The sequence below is a fragment of the Odontesthes bonariensis genome, chromosome 18, assembly GCF_027942865.1.
Source record: "Odontesthes bonariensis isolate fOdoBon6 chromosome 18, fOdoBon6.hap1, whole genome shotgun sequence".
Classification (NCBI taxonomy): domain Eukaryota; kingdom Metazoa; phylum Chordata; class Actinopteri; order Atheriniformes; family Atherinopsidae; genus Odontesthes; species Odontesthes bonariensis.
The window spans coordinates 21,022,268-21,048,569 of NC_134523.1; the positions used below are offsets into that span (position 1 = coordinate 21,022,268).

A 26,302-nucleotide genomic window follows, 5' to 3' on the forward strand; every position below is an offset into this window, starting at 1 on the left:
ACATCATATGACACCACCGCACAATACGGTGATTAAACCATCTCGCTTCATTTATAGATTTCTGAGATCAGATTGTTTTGTTTCACTGGCGCAGAGAATGACCAATAAATGACCAACATCTTTTTTTTGTGTGTGTGTGATTTAATGTTGTGTTAAAATGTAGAAAGTGTAATATGCATTTACGTGTGTGTGGATCTGGTTTAGATGCAGCACCACAACATGACACAAACAAACAGTGAGGAGCACAAGGTGTACCCTTTGAAAAAGGCTGTGTTTTTATTGAAATACAGCAGACATCAACAGGTTGTTTTGCTGACCTGGGCAACAGAAACAGAACTCGAATACTTTTCAACCTATGTGAAAACAAATATTAATGGCTGTTATTTTCTCATTGTAACTCCAAAGACACTTTAAACTCAAACTGAGTCAACTCCAACTCATTTTGCTGATTAACTAAAATGTTGGGAAGGAAACAAGAACAAGCTGGTGCTCAATTTGAGTTCTCAATGCAAAAATGCTGGTACAGTATGCAAAGTTTAAAGTTTCACACACCTTGAAAGGAGGACTTGGAAAAAGTGTTCAGGCTTGTTTTTGTGCCCAGGACTAAATGTTTGATAGTAGCAGTAGTAGAAGAAGCAGAACGTCCGTAATGAAGCAGGGCTGGCCTCAACTCCCCTCAAAAAGAGGACATTTAGAGCACCTGGTTTCCCCAAAAAGAATTCAGAGCTTTTTATAAACGGTAATATGGCTAAATGTACGGCTTTTTTATTTGCACCACAGAAAAAGTGATTAAAGGTGGCACGAATGGGTCAGAGACCAAACACTTTGGGTGGGATCAGCCTTCCACTTTTGTGATAATAAAATACTTTTGTGCAAGTTTTGATTGTCTGGATTCTTAAAAATCAAGAGGAAAGCAATTTGAAACACGAGTATTTTGCCCATATTCCCTCTTGGTTTACGTAAGACAAAATTTCAAAGTGCCATATTGGGATTTTACAGCTGAATACCGCTTAAGACTGGAGATGGCACGAGATCCTAAAGGTTTATTTGACAACAAAAGATGGATCAGACACGTGATTTACTTTGAAACAGTTGTTAACACGCTGCTGCACAAATGATGCCATGCACAGAAGCAAAGATTTAAGTTGTACACAACTGTTGTTCTATTAACATTTCCTGGTCTTGATTAATAGTAAAATATCAAACTCAAATGGCAAAGGGACAATTATTGGATTTGAAAAGGGAAATTTACCAAATTTTATGGGAGAAACAGGCAGATGTGTGCTATCAGAGCAAACTTCAGGGTTTGCAAGTAGTGTATCCCTCATGTCGACACTTTGTTTGTAAAAATCTGAACTACGCTGGTTATTGATACTCTAATTGCATAAAAGCTTTTTGAGGAAGTCAGGTGCACACAGATATAAATTTCAGCATGAATAAACAGCAAGTTCAAATTAAATAAAGGAAGGAATCAAGCACACGAGCAACATCTTAGGGTTTTGTCACAGCTTCCAACGTGTTTGCCAGCCAGTCACGACAGCTCGTCAAAGTCGTTTGCTTTTTAAACTTTCAGTCACCAAGATTGCTACAGAATCTTAAAAGGCTCATTTGCATCCTTCAAGTTTTTGACTCATGGCTGTCAGACAGCCTCTGCTCTGCTGTGGAGCAGTTCACACTCTAAAAGGATGATGTAAAGGTCATATCAAAGCAAAGGGTGCATCCCTGCTAATAAGCTTTGGTCAGCTTTCAAGAGTCTAAAACTGTTCCCTGTTCTACAAATATTCGTGTAAAGGTTTGTGAAAGAGACTTTCTTTTCTATGATCTAGCAAATGCACAATTTCACCAGCTGAGTGTGGATGAGATTCCAGAGAATCCAATTTGAGATCCTTTGTTTCTTTTAATTCTGGATGCAAGACTTATCACAGTTTCATATCGAGTACAAGTGTGCTCGATTCTTTCCTCTTTGCACATTCAGACAGTTAACCCACATTTCCGTAACTCCTCAAAGGAAATACATTCAATCATTCCTCAGAAAAATATTCAATTAAAACTATGCACTTGCAAAAATAAAACTCTCTTTTAATGCTTTCTAAGGCTGCGCGTCTACCGGGAGGCTCGCTCTGCAGCGCTGCTGTCTTGTTCGGGTTTTTGCAGAAGGACGTGCAGCAGCGCAGCGGAGGTGAGCTCCAGTGATGCTGAAGTTTATAAAAACTACAAACACTTTAATCAACAACAAAAAAAAAAAAGCACTTTATCGACTCATAAGAACAGCTGTAGCTTTGCAACAAGCCTCAGACTGCAAGTGAGCAACCGCTCAGTGGACGGAGTTGAAAAACCTTCCTCTCTGTCATTGAGGCCAGCCCTGGGTTGCATTTGTAAATACAGTATTTCAGATATATGTAGTCTTATCATCTTTAAATCTGACCAGGACACTACAGCGGCAGAAGCAATACATAAAGAAGCTCATATTCTGTTTTTACTATTATTCTTTTTTTTTTTGTCGGAATGGAACTAGTTTCAACTAAGCCTACCAAGCCAACATGTAGTTATGTATCGAATAAAACGCTATTTATCTTCTTTTTTTTGTTTACTTTTGTTTATTACAGGCGTGTATGATGGTGTGCAGGACGACACTGAGAAAACAAAGGAGGAAACGGAGAAGGAAGGAAAGAGGAAGACAAAAAAAGTGAGAGAGAAAGAAAGAAAGAAGAACACACAGAGAAAAAGATTTAAGTATGATTCAGGCAGCATGATTCTGGATTGTGGGTTTTTGCTGTTGAGTTTGTGTGTTGCATGATCGTTACCAGTGAATCCTTCTGCGGTTGCCACCATTTTGACAGTTTAACTGCTTAACTTTTTGTTGTTGTTTTTTATGTTGTTTGTTCCTTATCGGTTTTCAACGAAGATCAAGGACAGTCACTTGGTCATACAAGCACGTTCGTTGGAACAAGAAGTGCAGATTGGCTTAAGTTTCTTTTTGTTCTGTTTTTTTTTTTTTTTTGTATTTTTTCTTTTGTGTTTCTTCAAAAAAGGGTTCCAGACAGAGTGGCTACAATAATAATAATATAACAATAGCACTTGACTTCACTTCAGCACAGTAAAAAAAACAAAAAAAGAAAAGAAAAAAGGTCCAAAGGTGCTTTTTGTGTGTATGTTTTTTCTTTTTTCTTTAAATCTGATTTGATGTGAAGCGAAGTCCCCCCTCTTCCTCCCTCCTTCCTCTCCTCCTCCTCCCCCCACCTCTCCTCTCCTCTCAGCAGGGAAGTGGCGGGCGGAAGTCCAGTGCTGGTTAGATGAAGAAGAAGTGACTGAAGTATTGCCAACTGCTCTGTCTTTTTTTTTCTTTTTGTAGTGGTTCCACTCAGGTTCAGTACAAAAAGAGGAGAAGGAGAGATGGGAAAAGAAAGAAAATAATATGATGCACACACAAGCATACCACTGCTGGCACCATGTTTGTTTAAAAGTCCATCAACAAAATGCAAACAAACAAACAAACAACAACAACAAAAAAAAAAAAGGTAAAAGAGCCGAGAGAGGGGTTTGAAAAAGAAAAACTAAGGAAGAAAAAAGGAGGGTTCTGGGGGGACGAATTGCTCCCATTTTACAAAATGTAACAAAATTTTTCCGCAAAATTTTACAAATCTGTATCAATACAGGAAAACAAAACAAACATATATATCCTATTTACAACAAGAAGAAGAACCCTTTTTTTTTTTCAAAAGTGTAGTGAGAATGCAGCAGATTCCAGCTTTGGCACTCGGCGTTGTTGTTGTTTTGTTTTTTTTCTTGTTTGTTTGTTTGTTTTAAATCCACCCTGTCTGTTGATCGGTCGGTGCGTACAGTCACGCTGCTGCTGCAGGCACACATTCAGTACTCCGGTTCACCTTCCTCCTCATCCTCACATCTCCATGGCAACGCAGGTCACGCACAACATCACCTCAGACACGTCACGCGTTTCATCCATCCCGCAGGTTCACGAACTGCTAATCCCCTTCTCACTGATTACTCCCGGACGACTTCAAGGGAAAGTTCCGGGATTTTAGGGCTATTTAAGAGGCTTACAGTAAAGTGCAAATGATCAATTAGCTCTACCATTATACAAAAGGTTTAGAATGTAAAGAAACGTAGGTTATTCAGGTCTGGGTTGTTGACAAAACAAAATCATGATTCTTTTAGAGGAGAAAGTTTGGAAAGATACCAATCTGCTCGTTAATTAGTTCAAACTTCCACCAAAAGGGAGTGTTTACTCTAAAAGGGAAAATATGTTCTGCTAAACAATCATAGCGAACATACCTGAACCTCTTCTTTAAAGTGGCTTGAAGTAAAATTTTAATCGAAACCACAGGTGCTGAGTGATTAAACTTCACTGTATTGTGGAGATAACGAGATTCGTAACATTTAAAAAGACATTTCCACGTGCAAATCGCAAATACTCGTACAAAGAGGGAATGTAAATGCAGCATCTTCAATTATAATTTAAAGTGACTGACAGTTAATATGCTATACGACTCATTTGGGGCAAGGAAGCTCATAAAAGTGCACTTTAGAAGACTGAAAGAGCCTCTGCTTAAAGAGAAAGGCGGGGATTTAAACATACCATGTCTGATGTGTGTGAGCTATGAGCAAAATTTCAGAATCTTGATGAGGATCTGATCCAAGTCGCCCAGGTCAAAGTCTTATTGATGGCTTATACCACCACATCACCACACCAACAACAGATGTGGACTGCAATGCAAAAGGAAGCTAAAGCGGAAACTGTAGAGAATCATTTTAAGGTTCCGTTTGGAGATATTTACCAATAATCTGAAGAAGTCACTGAAAAAAGTAGGGCTGGGCAATGATTAAAATTTTTAATCTAATTAATCACATGATTTCCCTGATTAATCACGATTAATCGCATTTGTACGCAAAATCCAAAAATGAATTCAAAAGTAGTGTATAGCCTTTAGCATTTAGTTTTATTTTAAATGTGCTGCCATATGAATGAAAGTGCCATAACATTTGTTGTGCAAACACACTTTAAACATCAGCATCTTTCTGTAGTTTTTATATAGAAGCCTCGCTCCACTGTCTGTTTCCTTGAATGACTTGCTGCTATCAGTTGTGTGTTTTGCCTTTAAGTGATATTTTAGACTGGAACTACTACGGTGAGAAGACAATTCAACTTGACAGTGTTTACAGAAAACTTTGGTTCTGTCGACTCCGCCGTCTGGAAGAACTTTAAAATGAAAATGGCCGAGTAAAAGTTCTCTACCCTTCTCCATGTTTGGTGGATCCGCCAATTACTTTCTTTTCCGGTTTCGCAGCAGACAGCAACAGACTTTTACAAAATAAAAGCCTGTGAGCGACAGACTTTTACAATAATAAAATAAATAATAAAACCTGCGCTAATGCACGATAATATTAGCCTGGGAATTCCCATGCTGCTTTGCGCCGATTTCATTCACACTGCAAAGGCAGCCTGGAAACCACCGCCCTTATTTTTGCCTGAGTTAGGGAACCAATCACAGAACCGGGGGGGGGGGGCAGCAAGACGATGACGACGTCTATGCGCGACACCGAAGCGTTAATCCAACATGGCAGCAGACACAACGTTACCGTTCGATGCAGCCTTAGAAAGTGTTTTAAGTAGCTTAGAACGCAAGTTTACTTTTAAAAAAGAGCAACGTTTGTTGGAGTTGAAAGATTTCACTGCCAAGAAGGATGTATTTCCTCGTCGAATTTCTGTCGCTCTACATACGTCATCTGGTATAAGTGATACAATTGGCTATGAATCACGCGCAAAGCAGCATGGGAAGAACCAGACGCCATTTGATAGACATTCGTAGCGCCCAATAAACGGCTCTAGGCATTCGTAAACCACGCCTCATACAAGAAAATGCACACCTAGTTCCCAGACCACCATCTCATCGAGATGTGGACGCGTCAGCCAGGCTACGATAAAATATTAACACGAGTTAAATAATTAATAAGTTAACGATAATAACGAGTTAACTCGCCCAGCCCTAAAAAAAAGATAGGAATGTAATTTGGATGAAATGGACCATTGATGGCAGTAAAATTGGTGGGAAGAAGGTTTGGGATACATTTTTATACTTTGTGTTTGACCATATGAATTCAAAGCTATTCACTCTGCTCTGAGGAAATCATAAACTATTCCCAACCGGGTAGACGTTAAAGGGAAGACTGTTTTCATGAGAATTTGGCAGTGTTTATAGATCAAACCCACCTCTAATGTAAAGTCTGAACTTAAACACCTTAGAAGGAAGCCTCAGCACATTGATCACCAAGATTGTTTACAGCAATTTTCAAATCGGCTCATTTATAATCTGCATCTGTGTTGGAGTCTGTGAGCCGAGCCTTGCTTCTGCATACATAGGGTAGGACTCGCCGCCGTTTTCTTTTTCTAAAACTACTTTAAAACTCCTGTCACTGTGAGAACCCAAACAGAAATCTAAAACCCACCGTAAGGGAGGGAAACAGTAATTATCTTCACAGGTCGTAGCCCTGAATATCTTTTAGCGCTCATCAGCTTTCATAGTAGGTGTACGTTTGCTCCCCTTGAAAAAAAAACCCCGCCACCTCAGAGGCCTCTTCTTATTTAAACTCATCCTTTTGTTGCAAACCTTGCATCTAAGCGAGGATCGCTTCATGTTGAGAACACTGACGAGATTACCGACGACATGACGATTGAGGATGCTGTGCGTGACCTCGGATGCGACAATCAATAGATAAAAATTGGTAAAAAAAGAAATGAAAAAAAATTAAATACCATATCTGTTAATTAAAAAAACTCTCGTTTCTGTTGTTCCATTCTTCATTTTCTTTCCTCCTGTATGTTTCCAGCAGCAGCGACGGTGACAGCGACAAATCCTATTCGCACCTAAAACGGACAGAGGGAGAGGAGTGGAGGAGGGAGAGAAAAATGGATTAAAAACTGTCAGATATTTCTGAACTGACACAAACTCACAACTTTCCTACAAAAAAAAACAAGGACAAACAGTATAAAACCATACAAACAAACAATAAAAAAAATAAATCAGAGGAGAGAGGGATTAAAAAGCTATTGTTGTGCCAGGAGCCGGTGATGTGGAGTTGCAGGGAACTGGGACATGTTGTGAAATAACGGCTTTCTCATGAACTGCACACCTGACCAGCCGGCGCTCACTCCCCTAATCCATGAAAGAGTGTTTCAAATGTAGGTTTCTTTGGTTGAAGTTATTTAACACAGCCCATAGTCACTGAGATTAAAAAAAAAAAAACAGGACAATGAACAGTAACACACAGAAACACACAGATGGGTTCCCTTTGTTAAAAACACGCTACCAGGTATTAAAGTACCCATATTAGGAGGAGTTGAAGGGTGATAAGTGTATAAGAGAGAGTGTATTAAAAGTTATGCTGCTCATTTCCGAAGCATTATTAAGCATCTTCAGTCTCAAACCGTTTTAGTTCACACTGCTTTAAGGACCCCTTCTTGGTAAGCCAATTGTTGAACTAATAGCTGCAAAGAAGGTGCCTTTTCTTTGATTGTAACCCACCGATCCATTCGAAATGTAGACATTGTGCTATTGTCTTTGATGGTGATGAAGTAACGGGAAATTAACAAAATAAACATTCAAGTTGGTGCAGGAGCAGCTGCAACGTAACACACCAAAACAAAGGGAGGAACCACGAATATGGACTGGGTCTTTCTAAAACGGTGCCATTTTGTACTGACGGCAGAGAACGCGTTTTGATTTCCTTTGTCATCGGTGAGAGTCAAGAACAAGTTAGAGATTTGTTGTTTTTTTGAAGAGTGACTCATTTATTTTAATGCGTATCCTAACAAGCGATACAGTCAAAGTGAATGTTGTGATCAGCTGAACGGGTTGTGAATGCGATCGATCAGCTGTGCAACTGGACACTACAGTTAAGCAACAGGAGATAAACCAATATGGCCGCCACAAACGGCAGAGTGAGCTGCGTTTTTATTTTTTATTTTAAACCCCTGCTGGATCACTGGACTGGCACACCAACCGCAGGCCCTGAGCTTTAGTTTGAGCAAAATGCCACTGAGGGCACAAAATCAGTCACAAAGACATGCAAAATAATTCAAATAAGATTCAAAATGACTTATGACGGGAAGTCAAATAAAAACCCACAGGAGCAATGTGAGTGTAAAGGGATGCGCTGCAACTAAAACAAACAAAAATTCAAAGTTAATACAGAGGCTAATCCAAAGAGACAAGAATGATATTACTAATAATTAAAAAGGAATACCACAAACTCGTCTTTGTCCTGCGTATGGGGGTGTTTCACGTTTCATCCCATGGATTCATAAGGCACCCACATCACAACGTGAAACCACAAGTTATGGTTCATCATTCTAATGGCTGCGAGCTCAGGATCTGCTGCCGCTTTTTCAGCGGAAAAGCAAAAGTCTTAAATGAATGTTGCCATTAAAAACACCAATTATGTTACCCTTTTTCATTTAATAAAAATACATATATTTTCTATACCAAAGGACTGATAAGTAGCAACATTTTTTTTAAGCTTCTTAGTGAAGATTTTTCTGAACTTTGTTTTTTTTGTTTTTTAGCTCGATATGTTAAGTTTTGCTAACAACCTGTAAAAGAATCATTCAGCTGGTGATGTTTTGGTGCCAGTCCAGCTGCAGCTCCAACGCTGGGCTATTTCCTCATGAAAAAGTGTGCTGATCTGAATGAAATACATCTGAGTCAAGACGATCATTGTGCTCTCTGATAGAGAACAAGAATAAAACACTCCGAGCACCTTCTTTTAATAAAGTGCATCAGATTCCAATTTTGAGGACTGAATCCTTTGAAGAGGCTCTCGCTGCACTTTCTTATCTTATAAACTGATTATCTGAATGCGCTCCACTGACAATACAGTTCAGGACCCAGTAGGAAAAAAAGTGCAGATTTAATTAACATCAGGACTGTTGGTAGCTTTGGGTGATTAGGCCCATAAAATTTGAATCTCACTTTAAATCTAACGTCGCTGGGAAAAAAAATCTCCTTTTCTAATAAAAGTGATGGTGCAAATTTATTATAAAAATAATGACATTTAATCTTAATATACAAAGAAAAAGGTAATTTTGGTGTCCGCAGCCTCTGTGTTTTACTTTATAATGATAACAGGGAGGGAGAAGCACTGCAGCATTTTGGCAATTAAGCCTTCATCTATAAGCTATGCCGTTGATAAGTTATTATGGGATGCTGCCGCGCTCTGCTGATTAAATGAAGCCCCGAGCTGCGGTGATTAGTGAGACAGGACAATGGATGGTGCACTCACGCACACACAGATAAGCTGGGGACATCGTACCGCATCAATTTTCACCGCAGGAATTTTCTCCATAAATTGTTCCGACTCTCTAACGTAATTATTCTTCATCACTTCTTTTTGTGATCACCTTGCAGCTGAGACCTCGAACCCCTCACCGGATGACTCCAAAAAAAAAAAAAAAAAAAAAAAAAAAACTAGATGCACAAAGTGAGCCTGATGTATTATTTAGGTATAATCACAAATGTTTATCTTTTTTCCACACAAACACAGGTTTATTTTGAAGATGTTTGCAGCATTGAAACATGGAGAATCAGTGAGGCGGGCAGAGTAGGATGGAGGGATGAGTGGCAGGTTAACAGGGTCTCATGTTGTATATGGAAGGGCATGGCATCCACCGATGTTTTGATTTCCTGGCCATGAAACTCTGCTCTGTTCAGGTTCGTTTCAAACTGCAGATGTGTTCAGCTAAACGCTGCCTGCTCAGAATAAAGCGGCTCGGATGCAAAAGAAACGGACTTATTCCTGAAGAGAGCGGAATAAACACACGACATACATTATCATGCTGACACTCATCCTTTTTAATCCATCAAGCCTGAAGAAAATAATCAGTTTCAGAAATTAAAGGCCTGTCTGGGGGACATTAGAGTCTTGAGCCTGTAATTTTTTTATTTTTTTCCCCTTCATTTTTACCAATGAATTTAGGCAAAAGCAAGGAAATAGTTTTGGTACCTAAAAATGTCAGAAATTTGCTATCCACCTACTTAGCTCCTCTGGATGGCCTTCCTTTAACTTCCAGTAAAGGAACCTTGGAGTCCACGGCTGCATAGGGCGGGTGGTCATAATACACCAAGATAGCTTTAACCACAGTGTTGGAATTACGAAATGAAGTTGGGAGAAAGATTAAAGCACAACGTTACGGAACAAGATGCAGGAGGAACAAAAGTCAGTGCGTTGTTTTGACTCGTTTCACTCCGTGTTTCACGCTCTCTTCTTCTGCTTTTTCAGACTTTTACCCCCATTTTTACTCATGTTGATATGTGTTCATGAAAGAAAGTAAGTATGATGTAAGTTGTTGTTATACTTCCAGCTTACCTTGTATTTCCTTTGACCTATTTTTTAATGATTGCCGTTACTTGGTGTTACGTGTCGGTGTAGATTCTCAGTCATCCAGGTCATGGTAATCTTAAGAGCTTGAATAAGGGCAACTGGACTTCTTTTTCTTGATTCCAGTAGCCCACACTTAAGCTCTTAGGATTACTTGCATGTGATTTAGAAAGCTAAAGAAAGTTTATAATTGTGTCTTTCTGCCCGTACTATGCTTGGGTATCGGGGGGCTCTTAATATAAATGCCAGTAGATTGGTGCTTTTACACCTGATGCATTTTGTTGGTATAAATGGCAGCACGTTTGTTTGATGAATCCCACCAGAGGGTTGCGCTGGGATTGGGATCGGGTGCTATTGGACCAGGCGCTGGTGGGAGAGCAACACACAGTAGAATTGGCCTTTTAATCACCAAAAGCAGGTCTTTCTTTCATCTGCATAACATTAAACAGGGGAATTTGGTCCCAAAATGGTGCTGAAAAACTAGTACATGCATTTGTCCCATCAAGACTTAACTATATATATTTAGTTTTTTTGTTAACTTTTTTGCTGAGTGTGCAAATTTTCCCCTGAAAATCAATCAATTAATTCAAAATGCTGCAGGCAGAGTACTGGCTTGTACCACAGAGAGAGTGGACACATCTCTCATGTTAGCCAGCATTACACTGGCTTCCTTTAAAAATTTCAAAAGAATTTAAAATCTTGCACAAACTCCAACCTTACAGATCTCATTGTTGTCCGTCACCCTGCAGAACGGTTGGAAGAGCTCTTAGCCGTGAGGCTCCTCTCCTGTGGAACCAGCTCTTGTTTAACAGAAACACCGGCTCCATTTTATTAGTTAATTCATTCACAGATTATAAGCTCTTTATTCATTTGGTGAGCAATAACTGTTTTAATTTGCGTTTCGGGGGTATTTTTGTTTACCATAAAGCTTTTTTCGTTTTATTAATACTTGGTATTTCACTTGTATGTATTTGTTTCCACACTAGCGTCTTTTCAGTGTCTTTTAGCCCTGTGGAAGGGCTGTATAAATAGAGTTGAACTCTAACATCCAAACTGAAAGCTGGATATTTACCACAGGAGTTTCTATGGGAAAGTCCTGTAAAAAGAAACCACAATTCCAAGGTTTTCATGTTGTTTGCTACCACATCAGCAATAACAACTCCACATGATGATAGCATGTGAGCATAAAGTCAACAGGTTTCATGGCCTCCAACCATCACAGAAAAAAAATTGATTTAAAGCAGACGCTCCTAAAAACAATCAGAAAAAAGAGAAGCAGAATTATGTCGGGCAAAACATAGTGTGGGTTTCTGTAAGTCTCAGTTTCTCTTACTAATTAAATTTGTGAGCTCTTCCAGGCGACTACAGCTGCACCTTCTCTTCAAAGAGCCACAAGTGGATGGATACATGAGTCATGACGAAAATGACAAAGATACGCCCACCACTTAAACACAAATCCACTGACACGAAATTAATGTTAGGCTGAGTATGACCGTGAGGACAAAATGGTAATTTTTGCAATTAGCCGGCAATGAAAGAGGTTGAGAGTTAATGATTTAGTAGATAAAATATGAAAAAATAATTCATCAGCCTGAGTAAATGTGACTAAAACTCTCACATTTAATCAGCCCCCCCCCATTTTTAATAATGTCAAATGAAATAACTGTTGTATGATTCTGTGGAACTCTTCGGGTGTTTGGAAGAGTTGTTCAGATTTATTTTTGGACATGTTTCCAGGTTATGGTCAGAGCTCATGCAGGACTTCTATCTGAAGTGAATTTTCCACCAGCAGCCTTTGGTGGATTCCAGCATTCACCTGCTACACTCAGTAATCTGGGAGCCAAACTGATTTAGAAAGCAGTCTATAGCTTCCAATAATAACTGGCACCTGAAGTGAGCGGCCCCGGCCACAAACTGCCTGACTTTAGATAGCAGCTCGTGTTAATTTATCATCCCGCTCGCAAACTGAATCCCAACCGCCTCAGCACCTCCCCCAGCTCTGCTGGTAAATCTAGCGTTTTACATGCCTCGCTTTACTGCTGATGGTGGAATTAACTGAGAGAAGTGACAGTTTGTTTGAAGCATAAACACGTCAGACATTAAAAACGGAGTCCAATAATTTCTGTAAAAAGCTGTGTAAATATACAACGCTGTTGTTGTGTTTGCTCAGATGGGGCAGAGCGGTGGAGAGTGGAGGAGTGTACGAGAGCAGCCACTGAAGACTAAAGAAAACCCTCTCAAAACATATATAGATATTACTCACCTGTCTCAACTGTATAAAGACTTGAAATTATACGTTATTACAGGCAGAGCCACTCTGACTGACAGGTGAGTTACAAAACGGATGTGTATTAATCCTTTGCCTCTCTGGAGGCAAAAATCCAGGTCAGCGATGGCTAAATGCTCAATTTGAGTCCTCACGACGAACGGATGACGTCACAGAAACCTTTTTTCAGATGCGGTCTGAGATGGATTACCGTGAAATGTTAGATGCTTTTGGTGCTCAGAGGAAGTGAAGAAAGCTGTGAGGAAATCTGAGTTTGATCTGTTTGAGTCTGGCATCATGAATCGTCCTATATGCCACATTCACAGAGGGAGTGTGTTTTGAATGAAAATAGTTGTTCTAACCATATAAACAGTGTTCTTTGTTATCAGCATAGTCCTCCTTTAACGTCGTCATTATGTTTGTTTCATCTTCATCGCGTTTACTCTTCTCTGAAGACATCCTCTTCCTCCCCGCTGCCTTCGTTGGAATCCAACGTAGGATGAATAACGGTTTTGCTGGTTGTTTTAAATGTTCAGTTTATTTTTTTTTTCCTTTCTTCCCACAATAAGAGTAGAAATAAGAAATATATCAGCATGTTGGATAACAGCAAGAATGCAATATTGTGTAACCCTAGTATAAAGCACGTAAATTTTGTTCACATGAATCTGTCCCTGTAGAATTTGATGGAGATCATAAACTATGTTTATGGCCACTGGTTTTTACTTGTGTTTTGAATTTTCTAGCAGTATGTGAACGGTCCTTTTTAAGTGTGGGAAGAATCTGTTTTTTGTAGTTTTTACACCAATAAACCAACTTCCCTGAAGTTATCCCCTGTGGGAAAAATAAAGTATTTCTGAACTGAACAGAGGGAGGAAAAGGGAGCCGAAATCCTTCTAAAACATCACTGACGACAAGCCTGTCATTTGCAAAAAATCTACACTGATTGTTGGCTATTCAGAACGCTGCATATTGATTATTGATTTTAGCTGTCAAGTCCTGATTTTGAAGGTGTCCTTAAGGAGCGACAATCTTTCAAAAGTGACAATGTAAGAAGTTCAGTCTTCATCTTTTTATTTTTTCATACAGATGTTTGTATTGAGGGAAACATTTGAACAGATTCTATTTTAATAAGCAAAAGCCATGTAGAGACATTAAGACATTCAATCTTCTGTCAGAACAGACAGTTGAGGGAACAAGTAGCTAACTCTGTCATCACTCTTTGCCCTAGGCAGAGCCTTTTATCTATCAAGCTCTGCCACACCAGGGGGTCTGCTGCTATTTTCGGCCTAAAAAAATGCTTTTTTCCCCCCTTAAATCTTCCTGAACTTAATGTTTGTTACTGAGGAGTTGTAGCCAAAACTCATACAGCTACACACACAGACAGCGGCTGGCTGGAGTTCATTTATTTGTCGCCTGGGATCTAGGTGTTGGCTTAACTCTATCAGACTGGGGAATGGAGGGAGGATGCTGGGGACCAGTGAGGGCTTTGCTGAGTTAAATCAGTTCTGGGGGGAATAACCTGCAGGCACATTTTGACTTACACAGAAACAGTCTGGAGAAATCGAAAGCCTTTTTTTTTTCTGCTTAACATCCCCGCATAAAAACAGTGTGACAGAGTGAAAATGTTTTTTCTGGTAGTTTTGGACCCACAGAGAACTATCAAATGAACCTGCAGCTCCCATTGGCTGTACAGAGCTTTAGAGTGTTTCAGCTTGTTTTACCATTCGAAGGCAGCTGGGCACTGTTTGCTCAGCAGCAAAAAAAAAAGAGGACAGGCAGAGTTAGACACATGCTGACGAAATCAGTGGAGCCATCAGCAGCGAAGAGCAATATATCTTTTATTTTAAGTGTTGCTCGGGACCAAAAACGGGGCAAAAAGAAAAGAAATGTTGGACACAGACGACCAGCAGGGTGTCACCTGCTCACCTACAACTACAGCGTGTATCCAAGTGGGGTGCGTCAGTGGTTGTACAAGCTAAGATTTGTGTGATTTGACTGATGCGCAGCATTTTCTGATAAGGTGACCACAGGGTCACTATCTATATCAATCAATATCTATAGCAATCATCGAAACAAAAAATATAATAAACCTACTGGTTGATATTTTTCTGACAAAAACAGTCACTCTTTATTGACAAAAGGTCCTGATGATCCATTACAGTACAACTTTAAGCCCCCATGAAAATAGTTTCTTCAGTATATCCTCACAGATTGCCTTCCACTGAGCAGGCAGCTCTGCTTAATGTCTCACACATTTTGCCTTGTAGGTCCAGTAGGCATGTAAATATTCTGATGTAAATATATAATATATACAGGCTTCTAAGCTTTTAATTGACTCCTCACATGAAACTGCTGGAGCTTTCATGCAGTGTCCACAGGTTACAATAGCCAATCTGTGCTGCAGGGAAGTGCATACAGACAGTGAGTCAGCTGTAAATGCGCATGAAGACCGACTCGTCAAATAGCCAATGAAATTCTAAAAATGAAGAAATGCCGTTTACAGGTGCACATCTAAATGCTCAACAAGAAAAAGCGTGGTGTGAACCGACATGACATCCCGCAGCGAAGCCTTTGCGTCCTGTGTGTACTGATGCGGAAGTGAATGCTTAATTTTACGAGGTTAAAATGCAGCAAAACCGACACCAAAACCAAATCTACAACCCAAGCATGCACTTGTTGTGACAGTGACGAGTCTTGGGAGGAAATTTCAGACAAAGAGAAATATATTTCTGAGAGGAGACGCTGTTTTGGAGAGCTACATAACAGGACAAGGACTAAATAAGACAGTAGGCTGTGGTAAGATCACATTTTCTTGCTAATATCTTTCGTATCAACGGGCATCTGTTAACAACATACCTTCAGTGACCTCAAATTAGTTTTCCCCCAGTTTCTTTGGGTATGCCACGTATCCATGGATTGGAGTTTTAGGGAAATTTGAAAGGCATGGGAGTGGACTAAAGAGCATGGTGATAATCAGCAGATCATTTAACCTGTTTATACTGAGTGTACTTTGGTGAGAAAAAAATACTTTCGTAAACGGGAAAATTCCACGAGGCACCTTTTTTATACCCAAAAAGTCAAATCACAAATACCTCACCTAAAAAAATGGAACTCAAAATTCATTCATTTAAAGGATTACTAGCCTTTTATAGCATTAGAAATGTATCACCCAACAAAGAAATAACTAGTACTTTTAATAGTGAAAGTACTACAGTTGGAAGTTTAAAAAAAATGAATATTTTTGAATATAAATGAATAGTCTTTAGTTGAACAACACGCAACCAACATTTCTCAAATTTCTCAAAGAACTTAAGACTTTTGCCAACATTGAGCTGACCGGCAGCATCACGAATAGGACCGAACAATAAGTGATGCAGACCTTGTAGATGTAGTGAAAATCAAAAGTAGTGAAGGCCAGCTTTTGATAACTATTCTTCCGACAGACAATTAGATTACGCCAACCAAACTCTCACCGTTTATCCAGTCAGCCGTCCAGATGTGTCCTCCGCCATCTTCCTCTCTCTGTCCAGAAGCAGCTCCCGTCCTCTTCTCAAATGTCCGTCCTCAAGCCAGCTTCCGAACACCTCCCGTGCTCCTCCCATGACTCCCCCGTTCTGTCCCCCGTTCTTCAGCTCCGCCACCCTCTGCTGCCTCAGTCTGTTTAAGCAGTTTCAACAAATCAGTTACAGTCACATTAGAAAGAAAACATGCAGTACAGTGGGGTCATTAAATTCACTTACTGACCCACATAGTGCTACTGAATCACTGCTGGACGTCAGTGATGAGCCCCATATGAAAGTTAACGTGTTTATGTGCAATCAGTGGTGTTATGGAGCGGCGCTTTATTAGCAGCTCCCTGCTTTCATTGTACCTCCTCTTCTTCTCCAACACAGATGAGGATCCTCATGAAAACAATTTTTACAAACATTTTTTTTTATAGAAGGTAATTAAAAATGTTTCTTAAACCTAAAATATGACGAGAATAGCACTGAATCCCTCACCAGTGCTGAGGTATTAGAAGCCAAAGTGGTCCAGCAATAAATATATGAAGTACAAATGAATACATGTTATAAGAGAGTACTTAAAGTGTATGGAGGAGAAGTAATCATAATTCAGTCAGCGTTATATACTTTCATACACAGCGAGCAGCCCAAGCTTTAAAACCACTGAAAGATAAAGTGAGTAACACTGCTCATGTTGTTACAATTCATTCACATGGACGCTACTTTGACACTTACCTACCTAAACATTTTAGCAGAGCAGTAATACCCTCACCCATGTAGCAACAGCAATTAGTGACCTGCTCCAGCAGGACAACAGTGGGCCCTACAAAATCCACAGAGGAGGGGCTCAAAAACAGGAGCACAACAAAGACACGATGCCTCCAAACTTCCCAGACGCCTGCTAAGTAAGTATGAGAGAGGTGGTCACAATGTTTTGGTCAAAAACTAATCTATGTGTAAATTCCTTTCTGCTGGTGCACTTAATAAAAAACAGGATATTAATGTTTTAGCGAATAGAGGTGAAGCAAATGCTATCTAATTATTGTAAACCAGCATATTTAATGAAGATACATCATTTATACATCATATGTTTGGAGTTTCTGACCTCCCCGTCGGAGCTGTTGTTGTTGAGCCAGTTTCTTTTAAAAGAAAACTTATAGCCTACATGCAGGTCTTTTTTTAATGATAGTAAGTACAGACATCTTTATCTTGTCAGTCTTACCCCGACTCTAAATCTAAACCTTCTTGTCGTCCACAAAGACAGAACTTTAAAAAACACTGTGAGGTTAAAGATGAACTCAGATCAGACCAAGAGACTAGGCTCAAGATAACTAAAAACTTCTATTCTTGCTCGGCATCAAAAGGAGCTGTTGATCTTTTTTTTTTAAATTTAAGGAATTGAGGTGAACGCTCACAATCATACTTAGCTCAAAAGGGTCATGAGTGGAAATTTTCTAATGAATGAGGAGCAAAAACTACTCATAATGATTTAATTCTCTTCATAAAACACTAACATAGCAAATTAACTATTAAATCCTGACGGAGTCTATATACAACAAGCGTCTGTCACCGTGTTGAAAACTGGGAAACTTACTTAATATCAGAGAAAATATATACAAAAAAGATCCATTATTTCATCGTTATCTGCACCTGACTGACAATTTTCTTTACCAGTGTTTTGCATTCAGCATTGTTGAGTGCGCTTATAAAATAAACAGCAGCCAGAAGGAATTCAATGTGCTGTCGGTGCAGGTTTGTGCCATGGTGTTTTTTTTTTGTTTTTTTTACCAAGCCTGAACCCAAAGCTGACTCATGGGAAGGATAAAACACTTCCCCAAATTATTGTGTGGATATTGCTTCTCAACCTAATGGCTGTGTTATCTGGCCAAACACGTCCCAAGTTGCTTGGCGGGAAGGAAGACTAAATAAAGTCCTGTATATTCATAGGTTAATGTCTTCAAAACAAAGTTAATGTGGCAACTAGAAAATAACAGTTTAAACCCACTGAGGCAAAGCGGAAATTCATTTTGGATACACAGATCACCAGAAAAAGTGTCAGTGGGTAGAAAATGTTGCTGAAGCTACCAGGAGAGCACTTCAGTAAACACTGACTGCACGAAATATTGGGAAGTAGTAAAACTGACAGCAAAGTTGTGAGGATGTGGGGTGGTGCCATTTCGTTACTGATGTGACATTATTAAAACTGACTTGACTTAGAGGTTAAATTACTTAGAGGTAATTTTTTTCTACATAACAACAAAAGTTTTCAAACTGAAACAAGTCAATTTTTATCTAGCCAGCTGTCAGTTCTGCAACAATGACACCTATATCACTGGTTTTGGGGCTTAATTTGCATATTTTTAGCAAGCTGTCTGACTTGCCACTACAGCAAAGTGAAAGCACTTCATTACAAGTCCTGCTTTTTAAAAAGAATGAATTGAAAGAAGCCCCTTTGGCAACTTTTAGAAGAAGGTGGATGTAGCGTGGTCTCTTTGCTCCCTCTCCGCTGTGCTTCAGCTATGCCTCAAAGTAAGTCCCTCCCTGCAGAGTGGGCTGCATATGCCAGTAACCATGGCAACTGTAATAATGGCAGTGACTCGTACTGGCTCTCAAAGTTTGTTTTACAGAAAATGTTGTGACTCTCTGCCTCCAAGTGTAGTGAAACTAATTTAAACATCTTTAACTCACGCAATTTGAAACAACAAAAATGTGAACCATCTATAAAGAGTGAAACTTAGAAAGTGTGATTAAAGTACCTGCCAGCAAACCGTTCTTGGAGCTCAGCGTGCTGTTGACTGTTCAGGCTGTTAGAGCGCTGGTCCATCAGCCAGCCCAACTCAAGCTCCAACACCTTGTTGTTGTTTGTTACAGCTCCTTCCTGGCAGCGCTGGATGATGCTGGGAGGTGTGCTCTCGGGGGAACACACAGGTTGCCCCTGCCCTCCATTCATTCCATTGTTGTGAAAAAGTTCCGTCAGCTCCATGCCGCTGCTCTGCAGCTGGGTGTCAGTGAACCACCGGGCGAGTTCAGAGTGAGCCAGTCCTGTCCGACCTTCCAGTTGGCTTAACTCCTCAGGGGAAGGCCACCGCGTTTGAGCAAAATCGTCCTTGAGGAGTGCCAGGGATCGGCTGTCTGGAGGCACTGAGCAGGAATTTGGGTTGGGGATGGAGGGTGCAACAGCGCTGGGAGCAATAATGGAAAGGACGTGCGAAGGTGGAGGAGGACTTTTGAGGTTAGCCACACTGGTGCTTATTTTGTGAATCCCATTCAGCTGTATATTTTGGTGCTGCTGTTGCTGCTGATGTAGCGGTTTCTCAGTTATGCCAGCAATACCTCCAATGCCCATCCTCTTGGTGCCCATAGAGTTGAGGAGGGCTTGTTCCAGGTTGTCGCGCAGTGCACGGCGCTCCACAAACCAGCTGTCGATTTCCTGATGAGACAGGCCGGTAGTGGCTGCCAGATTGTCCACATCGCTGTGTGAGGGAAAGCTGTTCCGCAAAAAGTTCTCCTCTAAGATTTTGAGCTGTTTTGCCGTTTTTCCTTTCATCCTTTCCAGCAAAGGGAACTGAGTCAGCACAGAAGACTTGTGCTGAAAATCTGATTTACGGATTGCTGGCATCTCGCCGCCATCAAGATGTATAATACCGTTGCTGTGAGCAGAAATCTGATCATGGGACCATTTACCATCCATACGAGATGTCCCATTGGCCTCTGCCAGAGGACTCACAACCTTGTCTCCTTTCGGGTAGCTGGCTTTCAGCTCCATTCCTTGGTGCTCCTTTAATATCTTGCCATCCAGAAGGAATCCCTGAATCTGGGAAGGGGCTGTAGCTGGAGTGCGAACGGACTGGATAATAGTCGGCCTCCTAACTTGTGAGTTATTAAGTGGAGGAGAGTTCGGCAGGTTTGAATCAGAGGCTGGCAAAGAATGGGTATTGGCTTGCTTTTCTTTGGAAATGATGCGAGAAGTACGAGGAATAAGTAAAGAATTTTTAAATGGAGCAAAGATAGGTGAAGGAACTATCAATGGCCTCGTTAAGGACTCTGGAAAGACAATGGAGCGCAGAGACACCACCGGCTTTATTTTGGAGTTTGCGGTTGCAGAGAGGATTTTCCCTTTGGATGACGAAGATGGTGATAACGAAGACGGTGGTGGCATTAAAGGCACAGCAACAGATGACCTCTTCATTTCTGCATTGACCAGCTGAGCTGCTACAGGTCTTTTAATTTCAACAGGAACAGGAGGCGGAGCCATTGGGAAGCGGTCTTTCTGGGGAGGAGGAGGTGGAGGAGGAGCCATTAGGATCTTGTCTTTAGGGTCACCAGAATGGGGGGCGACTGCCATGATGGGTCGCTTTGATTCGGGGCCGAACACTGATGTTAGGTGTGTTGGCGCGCATCGTTTAAGAGAGTTGCTGGAGTTTGTGGTGCTGACAACACTTAACCCATTGGACACGGTTGTCCGGAAACGACCTGGATGCTCGACTGTTGTGTGGACAACAGGCTGTTTGGAGGCTTTGGCAGACGATTGAGAGACTGGACTTGTAGGCAGGATGGTGAATGTGTGATGGGCAGGAGGAATAGAGCCATTGAACATCTTCTTCCTGGCTTCCTCCACCTCTTCTGGGGACCAGGTGATACCTTGTTTAAGCCGCTGGGTGGTGAACCAGACTTTGATTTGTTCTTCTGGGTGCTTGGAGGCAGCTGTAAGCCATGAAAGCTCAGCATGCGTCGGGTAAGGAAACTTATTAAAAGAGGTGATCAAAGTCAGGTTGTCGTCTAAAGAAGGGTTGTATTTGGTGGTGTTCAGGGGAACGGCTATTTTTGGTACCGAGTTAAAGTTGGGTGGGCGCTGGAGCATTGGGGTGACATGAGAGAGCCCTTGGAGGATGGTGGGTTCAGGGATGATGACTGTTCCATTGATGTTTACTGCTGTGATTTGATCCTTCTGGATCAAGCCGTTCAGCGGGCTTTTCAGTCCAGTCCCTCCATAGAGTGATTGTACATTACCTGGAGTCTTTACCGTGGTAGACAGGCAAGGTGAAAACACAGAGGTGCTGTGGCTTTCACCTTGTTCATTTGTCAGTTCGCATTCAGCTGATTTGTCTTTGCCTTCGATTGTCTGCTCTAAGATAGTCTGATTGTTCATCTTTATTCTCTTGAACTTGAAGTTTATCTCACCTGGGTGCTGGCTCTCATTGTGCTCTGTGAGTGAGTCAAACTTCTTTGTGTTGAAGTTGCACACAGCACAGAGGTACAGTGGATTCAGAATGACATTAGGGTGGCTGGAGTCCACGTGTTCCTTAAAGTCATTCAGGTTCTGCGTCAGAAATGGGCAGTATTTGCATTCGTAGCCTCTCGGCTGCTTTTTCTGGGACACCGGGTCAGATTGTGTTCCTTCTTTATCTTTCACCCGTCTGCCTACTACATCCACAATGACAGGGGGCTGATCTCCATTACTGGAGTGCTCTTCTTGTTCTAATGGCTCAGGACTCTGTTGTTCAGCCTGTTTTGGAAATGCCACTTCGTCTGGATGCACTACACTCTCCTGCTGAGTCTTTTCTACAGGTTCAGATGAACCAGTAAGTTCTTTTTCAGTCACAATGCTGCCTGCCAATGTTTCAATGTCCATCGCCTCCTCGGTGTCATCTCGCTCATCAGGCAGGTCACTGATGACCCGGACCATGCAAGGGGTGGATGACTTTCTACGACTGGACATGATGGCTGTTGTTGGTGGTGTTGATAAAGTTGGTGCTGGTGTTGCTGATTGAGTTGACGATTTTGTGATTTTTGGCTGTTGCTGCTGCTGGTGGCTGTGGACGTCAACGTGCTGATTTTCAGGCGAACCTTACTGGGGTGGATTGTCGCTGATGGTTGTGGATACTGATAGGTGAGAGGAGGTGGAGTCTCCAGCGTGCGAGAGGGAGGGCGAGAACCGGCTGACGGCGCAGGCCCAGGACCGGCTGTGCAGTGGCGTCTCCCGCTCACTGGCAGTGTCAGCTCCCGACCTGGGCGTCATGGGAGGGCATCACAGACAGCAGCAGTGCTCCAGCTACATGGAGACAAACAAAGACAAGAATGACAAGTTAATATAATATGCGTCAGGGTTGCTGGCACTTCAGAAAGGGCTGAACTCAAGGGAAAGAGAAACTTCTAAGACTATGTTGGATAAAGCAAGAAAAAAGCAGTTTTGATAATATTTTCATCTGATGTGGCACTCTGTATGCTGGTTAAGTTGATTTATCAAAAACACATAAAATTAAGTCAGCTGATGCACAATTAGCTTCAATTTGAAGGTATTTACATCTAAACTGGATCGAGGGTTAATCAATTAAAGTTCTAATAAACGTAGGACTCTCTTTTTAAGGGGCTCAAATATAAGTGTCCATTCGACTCAAAAGCTTTTCATGTACAGGTGTCAGCTAATTTTTCTATTTGCAGGAAAGTTGATTGGATGGTACTTCACAGGACAGGGAGAATATGTCCCAAAGTACACTCTGAAAGCAACTCAGGAGATTTTAAGGGTAAAGAAGTGGAATATTCTGCAGTGGCAGAGCTCGTCACCTGGCCTTAACCTGACTGAGAAAAGAAAACTAAAGACAGAAAGACCCACAAACAAACAAGATATCTGCCGTAAAAGCCTAACAAGGCATCACAGAGCAGGAAACCCACTCTTTTGTCTGAAACTTGGAACCTAGACCTCAGCAGGGCTGGACTGACAGTCGGGCATACCGGGCATATTCCCGGTGGGAATTTTTTTTATTAATGTAAAAAAAAAAAAAAAAGTGACCGGCGGGTGGCCCACGATTTCATGTTGACGGGGCTAGTCCAATGAAATCTCTCAGCAACTCTTTGGCCCGCCCCTCCCCTCACCGTTAGCTGAACGGACTAGGAGAGAACAGTCAAAAACCGAAATGGATAAACAACAGAAACGAAAGGGTGGTGCACAGAAGCTGCGAGATAAAAGGCTAAAAAGCCTACGAGCAGCAAAATGTGCGAAGCTTACTGACATGTTTGCAAGTGCTTTCACCACGACCACAGCACCGGGTGCAGGTCCATCAAGTGCAGGGCCAGGGCCGTCAACATCATCAGCAGCCCCCAGTGCACGAGTGTAGAACAGTGTAGGCCTAACACAGAGGAAGAAGCTATCGAGGTGGATTCAGAGGTGGAGGAGGAGGAGGAGGAGACAGACGTGACCCAGGGACAGATTGAGGAGGTCAGAATAGCCAGCCCGGTAAGAAGTAGGCTAATGTTAGGCGAAATGTTAGCAGAATGACGACATGTTTTTATAATAGGAGGACTGAGGACTCTCCGTGTGCGTGGAGACTTAAATTAGCAATAGACATCTTCACTACATCAGTATGGGGGGAATTGATCATGCTGAGATTATTACTTATTTTATCCAGTCAGGCTGGAACACGAATAAAAAACCTAGCCTGTTTTTTTGCACAACCTTGTTGGTTAGGAGGTGGTCACCGACTGTGGTGTGTGTGTGTGTGTGTGTGTCTGCGCGTGCGCGTTTCTGTCACAGAGATCATTCAGAGTCTTTATTTTCAACTAATACTATGAGTAGATTTACTTTATTTGAATGTGTGTAGGCAAGGCTATAACGTATCTAGTGCCATTCGATTTTGTAGGCTTATGTAAAGTTGACTGGTGTGCAGATATTGCAAATACCCAATGACATCAGTCATAGATATCGAGTGTGTCATTAATGTTTATGACACTCTCATATAGACACCAAAGTGTTCAGTGTTATTTTAGCTTGTGATAACTATATTGTTTGCAGGTGTTACAGGTTACAGTTGCCCATGTAATATTAGTGAAACATTGCTTTGCTGAAATGGATTGGTAGGTAACCGGAGAAATACGAAATTAATATTCCTGCCTCGGTCATTTTCGGTCATTTTCAACCCCCCGCTACATCAAACACAGACTGAGGAGTTGCCTTTCTGCCAGCAAACTGGAAGCCTTTAGGTTGATGGCCACCAAGAAAGATGTTCTTGTCTCCCTTGATATTGACACAGTGGTTGACAGAGTGGCAGAGAAGAGCGATTTAATGAAAAAACTGCTTTTGTAAGGTGAGGAGATTTATTTAAATGAATACATTTGTGTTAGGATTTAATTGCATTTTTCACAGTAAGTGATGAGATTACTTATGTGATCGTATAAATATTCATGGTGGGCCGCCATGGCCAAAAAATGGCCGGGCCATTTTTTGGTCCCAGTCCAGCCCTGGACCTCAGGCAATCATTGTCTGATTCAAAATAAAGTATTAAAACACATTAAAACACTAACATTTCTCATGGTTATATTCATTTTTCCACTTAGAATTTTGCCTGATTATAAAGAACTTTAATTTTCAAAGCCTTCCTCTAATTTGGATAAAATAAAATGATAAATGGTTATATTCATCACATAACTGTAACTTTACAACATTATCACAATCAGCAGCAACAGAAAAAAAATGAAAAAAAAAAAAAAAAAAATGTAACTGCTCAAATATATCCAGTCCTGACTGCATCAGGTTCTAGGCTAACGGACAAAAATGTTTGAATTCACTGAAATTCAATTCAATCATTTTCTCTTTTTAGGGAAATGTAGGTTGTGTTTTCTATAGATCCAAAGATGAAAAAGATCAAAGAAAGGTGCATTTGGTAAAGTTACTGTACATAAAACCTTACAGTGTCCACTTGAGCGGATCCAATTCATTTGTAACCTGACGATAAATGTTGATAAGGAAAATGAACCTCTCTTTCCTCTGTCTGAACTAGATTTCGACATCTGTGCTCGCCTAAATATCACAGTAGCTCCGTTAGGTCAAGTCTAAGCAGATGTTGGCAAATGATAGTAGTTTCTGACAAAAGCAGAAAGCCAGGAGTTAAAAATGAAGGGCGTCCAACTTACAACTGAGAGCAAAAAGACAAATTAAAAAATGACAAGGGTGCCACTTAATCAGGACATAGTTCCAGGCCAATCATATGTAAATTAAATCAATTTTAAGAGTCCACAGAAACTACAAAAGACAAAAATGTCTCTAAACTCCAAACCCCATTAAAAAGACATTAGGTGTCTTTCACAGAATGGGCAAAGACAACTTCACAGGATAATTACCCTGTTATCATGTAATAAGAGAGATTCAGTGATGAGATCTACTGACAGCTATCATCCACACAATGGCACAGAGACAGTGAGGCAAAAACAGATGGGGAGGAAACGAAGAGGGGAGGGGGAGCGACAGGTATGTAGAAATATGGGATGGGTGGGGAAATAAAGAGCAGTGAATATCAGAGGACGAACCTGGAAAACACGAAAGTAAAAAGAGAGAACAGGAGCGACAAAAAAAATCGTGGGAAAGGAGCAGAGATAAGAAAGAAAGAAAGAAAGAAAGAAAGAAGAGAATAAAAACCTCCAAGTAAGTAAAAAAGAACAGGCACAAAGCAGAAGACAGTTTAACTAGGCCATGGCCTGACAGACAGAAAAAGCCAGAGCACAGGGAAGGAATGGAGAGGAAGTCCAGTGAGAAAAGGAAGCAGATAAACTGAAAGAAGAGAAAACAAAAGGTGCATCACAGTCTTTATAAGGGCCATACGGAGAGGAGGCAGGACGTAGGTAAGCAGAATGAATAGGAGTTTAGAAATCTCAGCTGATAATATAATTATGTTTTGGTGTGTTTTCTATCAGGAAAGAAGAGGCTTTGAAAAGGTGCCCTAATCAGTAGGGGGTGGGGGGGTACATTTGCCAGAAAAAAGTGGGTATTTTAACACTTAATTAGTATTGGGCAAGCTGTTATGTGTCCCATGTATCACTTAATGTTGGACGTATTTCATGCCTTCGCAGTCTTGATCAGCTTCTCAGCGCCTGCACTAAAGGCATATTTTACAGCCGCAGAGTATCCAGAGCTCAGTTTGAATTGTAGCATTGTGCAATGACACTGAACTAATCCTATCTTATTATAAATCTCATGCATTTACATTGCTGTTTACTTCCTGCTTCGACTAATGAGATTTCCTCATAAGCAAGCATAAAAATGCAAGTTGTAGCGACCAGAGTGGAACGATGAGCTGGTAAATCAACTGACAGAAAACTACCTGAGACGTCAAGACTTCTCCAGGAAAAACTAGACCAAATTGTCATCTGT

The 26,302-nt window shown here is 41.0% G+C and overlaps 1 protein-coding gene across 4 annotated transcripts in view; it reads right to left on the bottom strand.

The window, feature by feature from the left end:
• Positions 1-252: 252 nt before the first annotated feature.
• The window catches only part of LOC142368274 (zinc fingers and homeoboxes protein 2-like), a 135,541-nt gene continuing 109,491 nt past the window's right edge, over positions 253-26,302 (bottom strand). For all 4 annotated transcript variants that reach the window (XM_075450398.1, XM_075450400.1, XM_075450401.1 and 1 more), the window contains 3 exons: positions 18,918-22,213; positions 16,132-16,315; positions 253-6,883 (listed from right to left, as the gene is read on the bottom strand). In XM_075450398.1, coding sequence (XP_075306513.1) covers positions 16,135-16,315; positions 18,918-21,880 — 3,144 coding nt within the window. In that variant the 5' untranslated portion in view covers positions 21,881-22,213 and the 3' untranslated portion in view covers positions 253-6,883; positions 16,132-16,134. The remainder of the gene's footprint in view (positions 6,884-16,131; positions 16,316-18,917; positions 22,214-26,302) is intronic.